Source organism: Pleuronectes platessa, chromosome 9, assembly GCF_947347685.1.
Source record: "Pleuronectes platessa chromosome 9, fPlePla1.1, whole genome shotgun sequence".
NCBI lineage: Eukaryota > Metazoa > Chordata > Actinopteri > Pleuronectiformes > Pleuronectidae > Pleuronectes > Pleuronectes platessa.
In genome coordinates, this window is record NC_070634.1 from 1,682,258 (window position 1) to 1,697,476 (window position 15,219).

At 41.2% G+C, this 15,219-nt stretch overlaps 1 protein-coding gene across 1 annotated transcript in view; it reads right to left on the reverse strand.

Annotated features, from left to right (window-relative positions):
• Positions 1 to 41: 41 nt before the first annotated feature.
• The window catches only part of arhgap39 (Rho GTPase activating protein 39), a 100,610-nt gene continuing 85,432 nt past the window's right edge, over positions 42 to 15,219 (reverse strand). Inside the window, exons 5-11 of the mRNA XM_053430288.1 lie at positions 12,387 to 12,572; positions 10,813 to 11,026; positions 9,238 to 9,311; positions 6,126 to 6,325; positions 5,723 to 5,814; positions 5,446 to 5,615; positions 42 to 4,378 (exon numbers count right to left, since the gene is read on the reverse strand). Of these exons, the coding sequence (XP_053286263.1) occupies positions 4,184 to 4,378; positions 5,446 to 5,615; positions 5,723 to 5,814; positions 6,126 to 6,325; positions 9,238 to 9,311; positions 10,813 to 11,026; positions 12,387 to 12,572 (1,131 nt within the window). The 3' untranslated portion in view covers positions 42 to 4,183. The remainder of the gene's footprint in view (positions 4,379 to 5,445; positions 5,616 to 5,722; positions 5,815 to 6,125; positions 6,326 to 9,237; positions 9,312 to 10,812; positions 11,027 to 12,386; positions 12,573 to 15,219) is intronic.

Here is a 15,219-nt window from a genome sequence, read left to right on the forward strand (position 1 = left end):
TGTGTGTTGTAAAGGACCAAACATCCACCACACAGCCCTGCTCCCATGAGGATCTGATGTCTTTATTTTTTAGCAGGATGGATTATGAGGGAGGCAGTGTGTTAGTGTTCAGAATCTTTGAAGCTTGGTTCAGTGACACACTGATGCATTTACTGGAGATGGAGAGCTCACTTATGCAGCCCATAATCTTTACGACACATGAAGGAATCAATCTCTTACACATACACATCACCTGTTTCTGGAAAGAGTGACAGATCATTGTGACACTGGAACACACAGTGTATGATAGGTAGAGACCTGTGTGTCCACAGACTGTTCAGAGTCGCCTTCAACTGCCACTCGTAGACCTCTAACAACGTGAGGGAGATTTACACTGAAACAAGACTTCAGAAACAAAAAAAGATCCTACACCCCCAACATGTGACACAGCAAGTTCCACTATCACATATGGTGCCTCTCCTCTCGTTTCTGGATATACTTGTTTTTACATAGTCTGTACAGTGTCAATATACACATTATCTATCTTGAGTGAGCTGTACGCCACACGCGCACGCACGCACGCACGCACACACACACACACACACACTGACACAAACAAAAAAAGTGTAATTTAGCTTAAGATTAACTGACACTGTCATTTGGACCTTTAAGATGGAATATAATGTTTTTTTCAGGATTGTCCGTGTGTGTGTGTGCGTGTTAAGTATTCACAATCAATTTCAGTCGTGTTACAAAAAACCCTAATGAATCGAAATGATACAGCAAGATTCACACAGTCGTACATCAATACACAGGTGCCTAACTACATTCACACAATCATACATATACATACACGTGTTGTAAGAAAAACACACGTGCACACATACAGGAGGCTATAATACTGTATCTGGAGAAGGCATTAAGGAAATCTCAAATAAATATAAAATAAATTAAATTATATAAAAAGAACGGGTTAAAAAACATAGAAATTCTGTTAAATACAGCACAAATCTCAAATGAGTTGAATACACAGCAGTAGCTGATCATAGACAGAGACAAATGTGGATGTAAGAGAATCAGATTGTGTAAACCATGAGACAGGAGGACAGACAAGCACGCACACAGGTACATGCATTCACAAAGCATTAGTGAGCAGAAAGGCCTATCGCTCAGTGACTGGGTGGACTGATGCTCTGCTGTCAGATCACGTGAGGTTGTGGCTGGAGATGAGATGGAAGGATGGAGGAGAGGCTGGGAGGTTGGAGGTTAGCGAGAAGGATGGAGTTGAGCAGGAAGGATGGAAGAGAGGAGGATGGAGATGAGCAGGAAGGATGGAGGAGAGGAGGGTGGAGGAGAGGAGGAGAGGAGGGTGGAGGTGAGGTGGAAGGATTTAGGAGAAGAGCCTGGGAGGTTGGAGGTTAGCAAGAAGGATGGAGGTGAGCAGGAAGGATGGAAGAGAGGAGGGTGGAGAGGTGGGAGGATGGAGGATAGAGGAGAAGAGGATGCCAGGATGGTGGTAAAGAGAGTGGCATTATGGTGGTTAGGATGGGGGGAAGATGGAGGAGAAGACGTTGGCAGGATGAAGTTGAAGGAGAAGAGGTTGGCAGGATGAAGGTGAAGAGGGTGGAGGATGGAGGAGAGGAGGTTGGCAGGATGAAGGTGAGGTTGGAGGAGCATGCCCTCCTGCTGTGAGCTTTGGTCACAGTGGACACAGATTCTGACTGATGTGGAGGGTTTGTTTTGAGAGCAGATCCATGGAGCCGAGGTGAGATTCACTGTTTCTCTGTCTGCACAGTAAGAGCAGCTGAACACTGTGGGGTACAGGAGGCTGTACATGTCACATGACTGCCCTCCACCATGTTGAGTGATCAGAACATGGACACCAAACAACAGCTGCAGTGTCATTCAGTCATTCACCCCAGACACAGTTTCTCTATGACAGGTGATTGAAGCGTTTGTCTGACTTGCTCTGTGATGACGACACCACTTCTCTTTGCTTGTGTTGATTGACGCTTTGGCCATAGTGGCTGCTGTGCAAGTGTTGGAAGAGTGATGCTGCATTCATGTCACATGGACTGAATGGGAAGAACACCAGGAAACTTAATCATCAGCATGTAGAGGCGTAGCCTCAGTGTCCCCTTGTTAACAAGTACAACCAGATTAAAGCCACTACCTGTTTGATTACCTGTTATGACCGATCTGAAGACAGTGTGATACACTGACTCACAGTGAGAAGCTGCTTCAAGTTCAGGGTTCAAAGTCCGTCTGATTCCTTACGATATGATTACGTGTAATCACTGAACTTCCTAACACTGGAAACTCAGACTGCTTATAGTCAGTGTGAAACTGGAACCTATCAACAGCCTCTGACTACAGCACATTCGGTTGCATATTCTAAGTGTTGTTTGAATGGAGTGTATGAAAGGCATTAGTACAACGTTTATATTATTGTGAACAGGCTGTGTGCAGGACCCCCTAAACTTCATCTTGGACTTTTAGTAGAATGTTTGTCTGTAATTACGTACCAAAGTATGTAAGTATAATGGACAACTGCTTGGTACAATGTGGTCTACAAATATTTATTATTATTAATATTTAATTTTTTCTATAAATTTCCCAATTGCATTAACTAATAATGAAATAATATTATTCATTACATCAATGTAAAGGGCACCAGGGATAAATCCTAAAATTAAATGATTCATTCCTTTAAGTTGCACCTTAACTTTGCTGTAGCTGGCAGAGAGGTCAGTGCACAGCCACCTCAGTCCGATGTGGCATCAGTCTTTTGAACTTTACAAGTGTGTAACAATACAGGAACACTTTGGACGACTGTGCTGGCAGTGTGGAATTGATGTGTGTTCGAGAAAGTACTGCACACAGATGCACTATTTGAAAGGCTCAACTGTAGTGAAGAGAGCTTTGTGTGGTCATCAAGACTTGAAAAGTGCTATGTAAATACAGACTATTTCATACCTGACATCAGTGCCTACAGCAGCGAGGAGAGAATAAGAGATGGTTTGAGATGACATTTAAATCAATATGAGAAAGGTAAATCCAGAGTTTTTGGAGACCGAAAGAGAGCCTGTGCAAAGTAACATGTAGAGTCAGTGATCACAATCAGCCATGAAGTACACTGAGTGACACTGTTCACTATTTTGCATTAACTTCAAACTAAAATTAACTTAAACACTGTCTATAATAATGTGTCTGTCCAACAACTTGGAAACTGTGCACAACTCTGGGTGATTCACTGTCCATGTTCTCGTCACTTGATGGCTAAGAGGCCAACTGTCACAGTATCACTGTCTTCCTCGCGCTCCTTTAACAGAATGAAGTGAGGTTCAGTCTTCTCCTCTCCCTGTCTGTTCCCTGGAAGCAGCACACGTGTGCTGCAGTGAAGAGTTTTCAGCTCCTACTCTGGCAGTGTGAAAAGTTCTGTTTGCTGCCTGTGAAAACACGTTGGTCACAGCATCACCTCTCAGTCGGAGAATCTAACAGATAATATGATATCATTAGACAGTGATAGAACAGTGCAGTTAGGATTCACTTGTTGTGAAAATCTGGTGCTGGATGCGTTGTTCAGCCAGGGCTTGACAGAGGCAGAATTCCTGCTGTGTCGGATTGTGGTGTTCACAGCAGAGGGTGAAATCCTGGGGCTGAGCATGTGTGCCTGTACTGTGTGTGTGTGAGTGTGTGTGTGAGTGCATGTGTGCGTGCGTGCGTGCGTGCGTGTCAGTATGACAGTGTATGTGTGTGTGAGCAGGAGAAAACAAAGACAAACACCAGTTCATTTCAAACTTACAAGTTGGATTTAAAATGAACCAGTGAAACATGACTCCGATGACATGATGAGATCCCTGCTGATTCCTTCATATTCTATTTGTAAAGTCGATTAGTGCATGTGAAGGCACACACAGTACTATATGAAACACCTTGTCACTCCAATAGCGGCAGAAAAAGAAAAACAGCTGGTTCAACTCAAAATGTACAGAGGACAGAGTCAGATCAGTTGAGTTAGTTCTAGGAAAGTAAACATGTTGGAGATGTGAGGTATTCACCCAGCAGCAGAATGAATGTATGATGTCCCTGTGCTGGGGGAGAGCGTAGAGGCCTGTCATCGCGGGGATTAAAGGGAGTGTAAAGGAGGGTGGGAGTTAAGTTTGTGTGTGTGTTTAGAGGCAGTGGTGGTGGTGTTGGGGGGCTATAGGATTCCATCCATGAAGCTGGTGTCCAGTCGCTGGATGAGCACACGGATGAAGGACATCTCCTTGCGAGTATTCTCAAAGATGATCCTGGGGTCGTCTGACTGGCAGCGGAGACAGTTGGGAGCCATGACCATTGCCAGGTTGTTCACATCCATCTTGGTGATGACCACATTGGCAGACTGAGCAAACACCTATGAACACAACACAGCAGAGTTCTGCGTTCTGAAGGTTGTCGGAGGTAAGACTAAAGAATTTATTTAATATTCATTTAAACTCCTGGCAATTTGACATGAACCTTAGATCTTTGGTAACTTACCAGCATTAAAAACCTAAACTTGTATTCACAGCATGTGAAGATTAGATAGTAAATACTTGATCCATGGCTAACATGCATCTGTCTCTTTAAGAAGCACTTGCTGCAGGTGTGAGGAAAAGTTGCAACATCATTTCCAGCTTTTGACAGCGAGTTCTGTGTATCGTGGAGCTGCTGTTGAATATTGTTTGTGTAATGTTTCAGACCTTTGAGCAGTTGAAACTAAGCCTCATTCATCTCCAATGTATTGGAGTAGAGGACCAAAAAACTAGGTGAAGAAATACACTCACTAACCCAAACCGTAGTTTCTCTAATGGCCACCAGTGTCTTTCTTCATCAAATCAACAAATAACATTTGTCTAAATTTATGTAAAGGAAATGTTTCAGTAAAATCTCAGTGTATCTGTCTGATTGACAGGAGTCTAACCCTAGACCCTTCTGGTCCAACATCAGCTCCAGTCCTACAACTTGTATCCATTGTCGTAAAGGTCCAGTGTGTACGATTTAGGTGACAGGGATCTATTGACAGAAATTGAATATTAAATAATCCTAGTGAAGTTTTCACTAGTGTGTTTTCAAGAATTCATAATCCAATCCTCATTTAGTTCAATCTGTCTGTTATGCAGCAGAGGGGCAGCAATTAATTAGTAACTAAAAACAGAATTGATTGGAAATGACAACATCTCAAATCAACATCTCAATTCCTATAGTGTAAGATTATAATGGATTAAGTCTTTATCATATTCCGTGGATACAAATGTTTGTATATATTCCTCTTTTAGCAGGTGTACATGTTAGAAATGTACACAAAATACAAAAACTGAATACAGACTGAAGTGGTAAATATCTACAACTAATACAATGTTATTCACCAAATGACAGAGAAAGAATGTTGGAACCTAGTGTTCAGAGCAGCGTAATCCCTGTGTAACCTGTGTATGTTACCTGTAGGAAGCGGATGAGGTAGCAGAGCACCAGTTTGTTGATGTGTGGCAGACCCAGCACCACATTGATGGCTGCCTCTGGGTTGTCATAGTGACTGATACACTCGTCATAAAACTCGTGAGGGATCAGGGGCTCCTCCAGCTCCCTGTACCAGAGCTTCAGCAGGGATGCTGGGGACACACAGGAGGACACATAGACAGGGTCAGAGCGTATTCACATGAACCCATTACTGTAGGTGAATCATCTGGGCTTAGTTTGTGTGTGTGTGTGTGTTAACCTGGGATGTGTGGGTCTTCCAGTCCTGTTGGAATTTTCCATTGATCCACTTGCAGCTTGAGGGCATTGACTTCATCAATGTCACCTGGTACTCTGGAGGTCAAAGGTAGCATAATAATTACATTTCTGTATTTCTTTATATGCACACGGTTGTGTTAACCCTGAAATCTCCAAAAACCTCCAAGCAGCACCACAGTAGAGGAGTTGAAACCGGCCACAGCTGTAAAAAGCTACGGTTCTCTAACAGCAAACAGACAGCAAAAAGATATGGTTGAAAACACGTGTAATTGAACACAAATTATAATCAGTTCATCTCTGAGCCAAAGTTATCATCAACAGCAACTGAATATCCCTCACATAGTTCCTGATATATCATGGCGGTTCCTTTCACAAACCCCTCTCACCTGAAGATGCCTTCTGTCTGGTCCCCATTAAGTCCCAGAACCTCTTCAGAGAGGCGAGTCTGCACCCAAGGTAGCTGGCTGTCTGGATACCTCTCCTTCTGCAGGGCCATTACCTCCTCCAGCGAGGAACTAAACATGGAGGGACTGAAGATGGCATTTCTGGCATGCATGATCTCCTCCAGACAGGGCTTTTGCAGGCCCTGAGGACAGACAGACAAACACGCACACGCACACACACTGGCGTTAATATTCATACAGCAGGCTGATGAAGGGCAGTTTGAGGACTTGAAAAATGTGAGTGAGACAGCAGTGGGAGGAGAGAAAAGTCAGTTCATCCACAGGACATTCAGCTCATTAATGTCCTGTTAGCAGATTAACACCAGTCAAACCATGGAGGCCTAAAAGTGACAAATGATTCCTGTTAGTGACTGAGACTCTGGCACTACACGGTACACAGGATCTGAGCCAAACTGCTGTCTGCCAACACACTCACACTATTAATCTGCTGCTATATCAGCCTCTATTACTCTAGTTTCAGGCTTTTTCACCAGGCTGCATGTGTTCCCATTCAGGCACAAGAGCATTAATGAATAGTCAACATACAGTCGTCTTTCTAATTCTTTGAAATGAGCTGGTTTCCACAGGCCGGTCCAGTGCTTTAACACCAAAATGGGAAAAGCAGATATGTAAGTTCTGGCCTGGACCTATCATGAGACAGAGTAGGTACAGGTCCACCCTGGACCCCCTGAGGTGTGACATTTGCAGCCATGTTTACGCCACATTTGTCCTGGAACACGTTCCGGTGCTATTTTCTAACCCCGACCCCAGGCTCTGCTTCTCGGCCAGACCTCCGCCTCTCACCCCGCTCCCCGGCTGGTTAGCGTCCCAGCTGGCTAGCTTCCCAGCTTCTCAGCCCCGAGCTGAGGAGGGGGCTATGGCTCGTAAATTACCCCGACCGCCCGCTCTGCTTCTCGGCCAGACCTCCGCCTCTCACCCCGCTCCCCGGCTGGTTAGCGTCCCCCCTCGGCTAGCTTCCCAGCTAACACCCGCCGCCCCGAGCTGAGGAGGGGGCTGTGGCTCGTAACTTACCCCGGTCTCCTCCTCCGCCAGATCTCGGTAGACATCCCAGATACCCAAATTAACGTGTAGAAGCACTACAAAAGTGGAATTTTCATAATATGTCCCCTTTAAACCAAAAGTTGTATTTGTGCTTGTGCAGCATCACTGTTCCACAAACAACAACAATTGTAAAATATATTTAAGAATTTATTTATATATTTATTTAAAGAACATTACGCAGAGCAACCATACAAAGACTTGCAAAACCAAGCAATTCATTGCAGTTAATAGTTTTTTATATCTTCTAACCCTGTGCATATAACACTAAGAATGAATCTAGTTTTCATATTGTTTTTGTGTGTAAATTCAATGCAGCGAGGACAACTGGGCTGTCAGGGGCACTAAAGAACATTTAAAGTAATGAACAAACTTTGTTTATCTTCAAACTTCTATTTTTAATAGATGATGGAGGTTAGGATACCACTGATTAAAAAAAATTTAAGGTGTGAAGTAATTGGTCCAATTGTTGTAAACATAAATACTGCGGTGACACTCGTGTACAATCTTGCAGGATGGATGCACTGTTAGAGAAATATGTGAATAGAACGTTCAGGAGAAAATGCATGTGTAGTGACCACGAAAATGTCTGGCCCATTATGATGACGGACCCATCAGCTGATTTAGCTTCTCTAGAGCTTGGATCTTAGTGTTGAACTGGGTCCAGCAATAGAGCATCATCACGCATACACAAAAGATTTGGGTCAAAGTTCACCAAAGCTGAATTCCATGCATAGCAATGCTGCTGTTTTGCTCCCCCACAGGTAGCCAATGGATCGAGGCAGATGACATGTCGGTGGTTTAAAGTCGAAAAACTTCTGCAATGTTTATTTCCATGTACTATCTTCTTCCTCTCTCTGGAGCTGCAGATAGAACAGATTGTTTTCGCCTGCCTCCTGAGCCCCTCCTCTGATTGGCTGACTGCACTTTGAGTGACAAGCGACAAGGACTATCACCAGTCTCATTCTGGCGCATTTGACAATCTCTGGCTGTAAACAGAGCTGAAAGTCACGTTATGTCTTGATACAGCTATAGAAGACTAGCCACATATTTACAGTCGGTTACAACAGGATGTTTCTGAACGTTAAGTTACACCGTCCTCATGTTTGGTCAAGTTTTAGCAGGACAGTCGGCCAATATAGGAGTAACGTCCAGAGTTACAGTATGGAGTTCACAACAGAGTTTCACAACGGAGTAATATCTAGGTTACTCTGTACTCCAGGTTCGCAGGCTGGACTTACAACGGTTGGGTGGGGCTGAGAGACGAGTGCAATCCCAAATGACATCATAGGGGGGAGGAAGTACAAAACGAGACGTTTCATTAACATATTTCTTAGAATGGACTGAGTGAAAAAATCTGCGGAGTGACAGTTTTCATACTTTGAGGGTCCCTACTGATCCCCTTCAAGTAATTACAGACAGTAAAAGCCCAGAAAATGTATTTTACACAATATGGGCACTTTAAGATGTGAAGTGCCTTGAGATGATGTATGTAATGATTTGGTACTATAAAAATAAATTTGAATTTAACCTCAGAGAGAGCCAAATGTGATGAATCCCTCTCCCAGGACAGACAGAAGTTTAGAAGAACATAATGGAAGGTGTGTCTATGTTTTAGAAATCAGATTATTTTAGTGTACAAGATTTTCTGGTTATGTGCAAATGTATACAAATTTATGAATCATTTGCAATGATTTATAAATTAATTCGCTGGTGAAAAAAGTCAGTTTGACTAATATTTGCTGAAAATTACATTCAGAAAATTAAATGGATTTATTTTGATAAACTGGTATATTTGTGAGGTGTTTATTTACTGTATAGATTAACATCTTAAATGGGAACCAGAGACTTTGGTGCTAAGAACCACAAGCTACTTGGCGAAGTCAGTAAGTCAAAAGTGGTACACTCACAATAAGAAAGCGAAAAAAATGGCCAGACATATTTGTTGGGAAGGTGAATCCAGTTTGACATCATGAAGACAGACAAAGATTCTTACCTTCTTGGGTCCAGTCAGTGCAGCTTTAGTTAGTTTCCTGTAACAGTATTTAGCATAGCTGCTGATGGCTACTCCTGGAGAAACAGAAAACAGAAGACATTTTTACAATTTTGGGAGATTTCTGGTCTTTTTTAGCTGAAACAGTTTTATTCAGCCCAGGAGGCTGGAATAACAGGGACAGGGTCAGAGACATATTAAAAGCCTCAGACGACTGGAGGCCATGAGGATTTAATTTCCATGAAGCCAGATTAAAAAATAATCCAGATTTACTCCATTAAAACAGGATATTCTGAAACAAAGTACACTACAAAGTAGCTTTACTGATGTTTATAATAAGTTGCGATTGGAACAAAACCTGACCAGTACCAGGTTTTTATCATCTACCCCTGTAGGAAACACAAAACGTTTCAATATTAAATGGAAAAAAGACACACACTAAAAGAAAAGTTCACTTTTTTTCAGTCAAGACAGTTAAGAAAATTAGATCAAAATACTCAGAACTTTCAACACAATAGGACATTCTATTTCATGACATGAAATAGAATGTGTTATTAGGAAATATACGACTCCCTCAGTATCTGTCAAGGGCAACCTGACAGGCATTTGTCCTACATGTGCACTGACTGAGTCACCTATATGGGGCAGCAGAGTACAAGTACATCTGTATTCTGCCTGACATTTAGAGGCAGTAGAGAGACCGGAAAACCTGGAATACACTTGAAAGTGCTTTGTTGTTATACTGTCAATGCTAATGTCTCCTACTGCGCCTCCTGCTGGCCTTCAACACAGAGCTGTCTACAGGAGCACCTATCTACACGGAATCTAGGTTTGCAGGTTATTGGTTCTCTGTTTAGAATAAGAGTATCAGTTTCACTCTTATCTATTTCATCTTGGACATCCCCAAAGAGAGTAATGAGTGCACTACAGATCAATATTCTCCATATTTACAAAACATTTCCCCTTCCCACTTCAAAATGCAGAATCTATGGAAATCCATTTGGGAACCTATGGTGTGAGAACGTCAATGAAAAAATAACTGGTGTCTAGTACAGAGCAGCTCGTATAATATGAGTTCTGGGTTGAACAGTTGAAATGCATTGAATTCATTTCATTTTCACTTGGAGCACAAAATCAGGATTCATATTTTTATGGTTCCATATAAGCAACTCTAAGCACAAGCTAAGTCTCTGGACGTGTTGGTGTCCTGTTTAAAAAAGTCAGTACTGACATGAGGCACCTGGTTATTCTCTCAATATTAAACCAGACCCCTAATTTCCTCACCTTAAATTTTTTTACCTAAGCTTGTTAGACAAAAAATTTATTATTTGTCCTGATGGTTTTGCAAAAGAGTAAGGTCTATAGGGCAAATAAATTCTCTTAGGAACAATTTGGGTCTGAAGATTTTAGAAGGTAAAGGTTAGAGATTTAACCAAATCATTAGCTTATCCTCCAGGAAGCATGAAATACTACAGCAAAAACATATTATGAACCAGGTGACATTCTATTCAGGAATCAACATCAGTGAAAAATCAACTTTAGGGAAGTATTGAGAAGAATAGTTTGTTGCTCCCTCACCCTTGGTGTCGTTGAGTGGGTCCATGTGCCGGTAGATGTAGCCCTCCAGGTAGTTGTGGAAACGGGGTGTGGGGGGGAAGAAGGCCAGAGAGATAGCCATCAGCTCCCAGCCTCGTTCCAGGCTGTCATAGCGGAAGTTCTCTGTAGTTTGACGACAAAGCTGGATGTAGAGCTCATCACGCAGGCCCTGGTTACTCCACCCACGTACCACCACCTGACACAGACAAGCAGAGAGCAAGAGAGCCAGTGAGGTAAGAGGTGTAGCTTTTCTTCATCTGTTGATAACTGTCTCTTCATGAATGACAAATCACAACTGTAGGTATTGACTCCAACTTTAAATATTTATGAGGCAGTAACCACGGTGACTCCATTAATGTGACGCTTTGACTGTGCATGGTTGTATAGATATCGTTTCACTTTTTACTTCGTCTTGGTAGTTATAGTTTGATCATCATGTCACATATTTGACACAAAGACTTGTTCTATGTGTGTTTTCAACTTCTCATGTTTTATTCTTTTTATTTGTATTTATTTGCCTTTATGTGTGTGAATGCATTTTATGATTGCTCGCATGTTTCCTGCGCTGGCTTCGTCCGTAAAAGTTTTAAAGTTTCTGGTTATTAAAGATACTTTATAAATAATAGTAATAGTCCATCCCCCCCCCCCCCCCGAGGAGACGTAAAGACACTTGTGTTCCTCTCTATAGCCAGTGTTTGGTTTGAAACAGAATTAAAGCTCTCATTATAAGGTAGCTTAAACAGAGGGATTGTTAGTTTATTCAACATTATTAAAGTATTTAAATTCCATTTCTGTCGCAAGAGCCTCCTAAATCCCACATAATGAATATTAACCATTTCGGTCTTATAGTTGAAATATTGTCAAAAAGCTGAGTGACAGTCATTTGTTCATTACCTCATTCCTAAATCTGATGGAACCTACCAATGGGAGTATCGTGACAAGTTGTTGAAATCTAAGACATCATTAAATGTCATTATAGTATTGGAGAACAATGTGTGTGTGTCTACATAGATGCTTAAAAGGCTTCAGTATCCCTGTGCCTCCATCAGCCCAAAGTGACTCACCTCCACCGCTGACCATTCTGTTAACCTTTAGAAATCACCCTGCTGTGAATTGGACTGACTGCATTAACAACTTCTTATTGACTGGGATTTGTAAAACTAAAAGTCATTTTTTTGAAAAACAATTTTAGCTTTTTGTATGCACATTGCACCTGCACAACTTTTGGTGTGGCTGCTCTGCACAGATTTATAAATGAGTCCCCTGCTGTTTTTAAAGCTTTCGCTCGAAGTCACACCAGGAGCAAGGACGCACGACCTCACAGTGTGAAGCCTCACTTCACACTTCAGCAGTGCTGCAAAGAGGAAGAACCAACAAGTCATCTTGTTTTAGTTTGTAACATGTAGCCAAGGTATAACACTTCTTTACAGCATCAAAGTTTTGCTACTATCTAGATCTGGGGTCCTAGTATTACACTGCTGTGCATGGCTAAATGGCTTTGACGATGGGAGACCTGCAGGTCAGACTGTGAGCCATGACTCAGGTTGTCCACTTACCTCCAGAGCCACAGAGAGGGGGTCAACCTTTGAGCGACGGTCCCCCATGTAGGTCTGGATGAGCTTAAAAATGTCCACTGCCTCCTTCTTAACTGTGCGATCTGAGGTCACGATCATTGGCTTCTTGATGGGCTCACTGCTCCAGGCCAGCATGTTGGCAATGGAAACTTTTCTTCTAAACAGACCCTGAGAAAACAAGGATGGGATGGAGAGATAGAGAGGGAGTTAGCAACATGGAGAGACACTGGTTAAAGATGTAGACAAACTGCATCTTTTCATTCTTTAGGGCCTGAACATGAAAGAATGTTTCAATAGTATCAATAGATGAATAGAAAACTTAGAAAACTCAGTGAGGTGTAGAGCTACCAGAATAGCTTCATTGCCCAATAGCAGAAACCCCTCCCCAGGATAGTTTTTAATTATAAAATGTATTTATATAAGCTTATTTAATTTATCGACCAAACAAAACAATTTAACTGCAAAAAAAATCTCCAATATTGAATAAAAGGAGCAAAAAAAAAAGAATAACCTTATATAAATTGCCTCTTTCAAAAGACGTTAATCAACAAAGCAAATAATTCAATACAATTAAAAATGTAAATAGCTGCACGCCAACACAGCCCTTCACATCCTCTGTTAGTTCCTAAGTTACAATCAACCATTAAAAGAAGCTTACAAAATGATTTACCTGTAAAAACAAAACAGAAAAAAGCTTAATTAACACATATCATTTTATTTCCTCAACATACTGGCTTATTTTTTTAGATTCTTTGGTTTCTTTGTTGAGATTGTTCATTAAACTGATTCCTTTCACTGTTATGCAACCTTCCATCAATTTGGTTCTAAATAGTGTTTTTTAAAGATTTCTGTTCCATCATAGGATAAAGGTGACATTTAGAATAAGTGTGTGTTGATTTGCAGTGGAATACTTCTGAAGTAGCTCCAGAGCATTACCACAGGCAAAGAGCAAACAGCCCATTCCAAGCAGGCATGTTTGCAATGGGCACTGCACTAGTTAGAATAGAATGAATCCTTATTGTCCACAGGGTGGAAATTTGTCTTTACAAATGTGTTGGCTCAGCAGCTCGCACTCTGCCTATCTTGCCTACCCCCATAAAAACACAAATCCCGAGGCTACACTGGATGCATGTGCAGTACGTCGCTGATCTGGCTCCGAGATGGTGGAATGAGCTCCCCATCGACATCCGGACATCTGAAAGTATACACATCTTCCGCCGAAAACTAAAAACACACCTCTTCCGACTTTACCTTGAATGAATGAAAAAAAAAAATGAAAAAAAAAAAAAACTCTTTGAAACTAACACTTTTAGTAGCACTTAAATAGCACTTACTTATAGCACTTTGTAGTTTTGTTTTATTTTGAAGAAATTGTACTTTCTTGATTCTTGTTGTTCTGGGTCTGTACCCTCGGGGTTGATGCACTTATTGTAAGTCGCTTTGGATAAAAGCATCAGCTAAATGAAATGTAATGTAATAATGTAATGATCTGCTGTGGCTATATATAATATAAAATAATATATAATTTGTATAATAAAATAAATAAGGAATAAAATTCAAATGGGATTCAAGAGGAAGATTGACCGCCCTACTGTACACCACACATACATTCAACCACTAGTACAGATAGCAGTGAAGAATTGCACGTGTTAAGTTTCTCACTCTTTTATTCAGGTTTTCCTTTAGTTTGTCACACGTCTGTCTTTCGGTCTGCGTGATCAAAATGTTGTTAGTACAAATCTGTCATGTATTTTGATAAACAATGTCAACACAAGATGTTTGCTGCTAAAGATTTTGAGCACATTTCCTGGCCTTAACAGACAGACTGGACTTTGTAATATGAAAAATCATAAAGCTTAACTCTTTCAGTGGCTAAACCTCATTAGTGATCAGCTGATCAGAGTTTCTCACTAACAGTGTTAGTCCTAGGGTTGCAAAGGGGTGCAAAATTCCCGGTAAATTTCCAGAAACTTTCCATGGGAATATTGAGCTCGGGAACTTTGGGAATTTTGAAAAAAAAAAATATTCGCAAATTAAACGCTGCGCAATAAAAACATCATTCAAAACTCTATTCTAAAGATATATGGAATGCAGCACACGCTGCACGTTGAATTTCAACCCTGCACATGCACAGATAATTTCCAGAATCCTGCACACTACAGCAGGGCTATTGAGGCCTGCTGTAGTGTGCAGGAATAGTCAGGTAAGTTTCGATGATATAACTGGGGGAAATATATCAGTATGCTGATTGAGGATTGCTCATCAGTTCATCTAGCCTATTTATATTCATTTATCCATCAATTGTAAATATTTTTAAAGACGCTTCCAATTGTTTGGCCAACTATTTATATCTCTGGCATTCCATTAGTGTTTTTTTACAAGCTTTTTTTCTCATCTTATCTCATGTGTGGAGACATTTCACCCGAGCCAATGTAGAAAGAAAGGCTGTGTGCATTTGCAAATACTGTGCAAAGACCTATGTTAAGAATGACACAAAGATCCAGAAGCATATAGTCAAGTGCCCAAAGTTTCCTCAGGGCTCAAATCAGCCTATGACAAAACCAAATGTCTATATTTATGTCTGTATATGACAAGGCAAATACAGTTAGTATAAATTACCCACAAAATTTCAATTTATTTCCCGTTAATTCCCGTATATTCCCATGGAAAGTTTCCCACTTTGAATATTCCCGGAATTTTGCAACCCTAGTTAGCCCACAAAATTCATTAACAGTGACTCATTATAATGGTGCAAAGTGTTTTTTTCATGTCTGTCATGTAAAATGTAACTAAGTGTGTGTGAGTGACATATGAG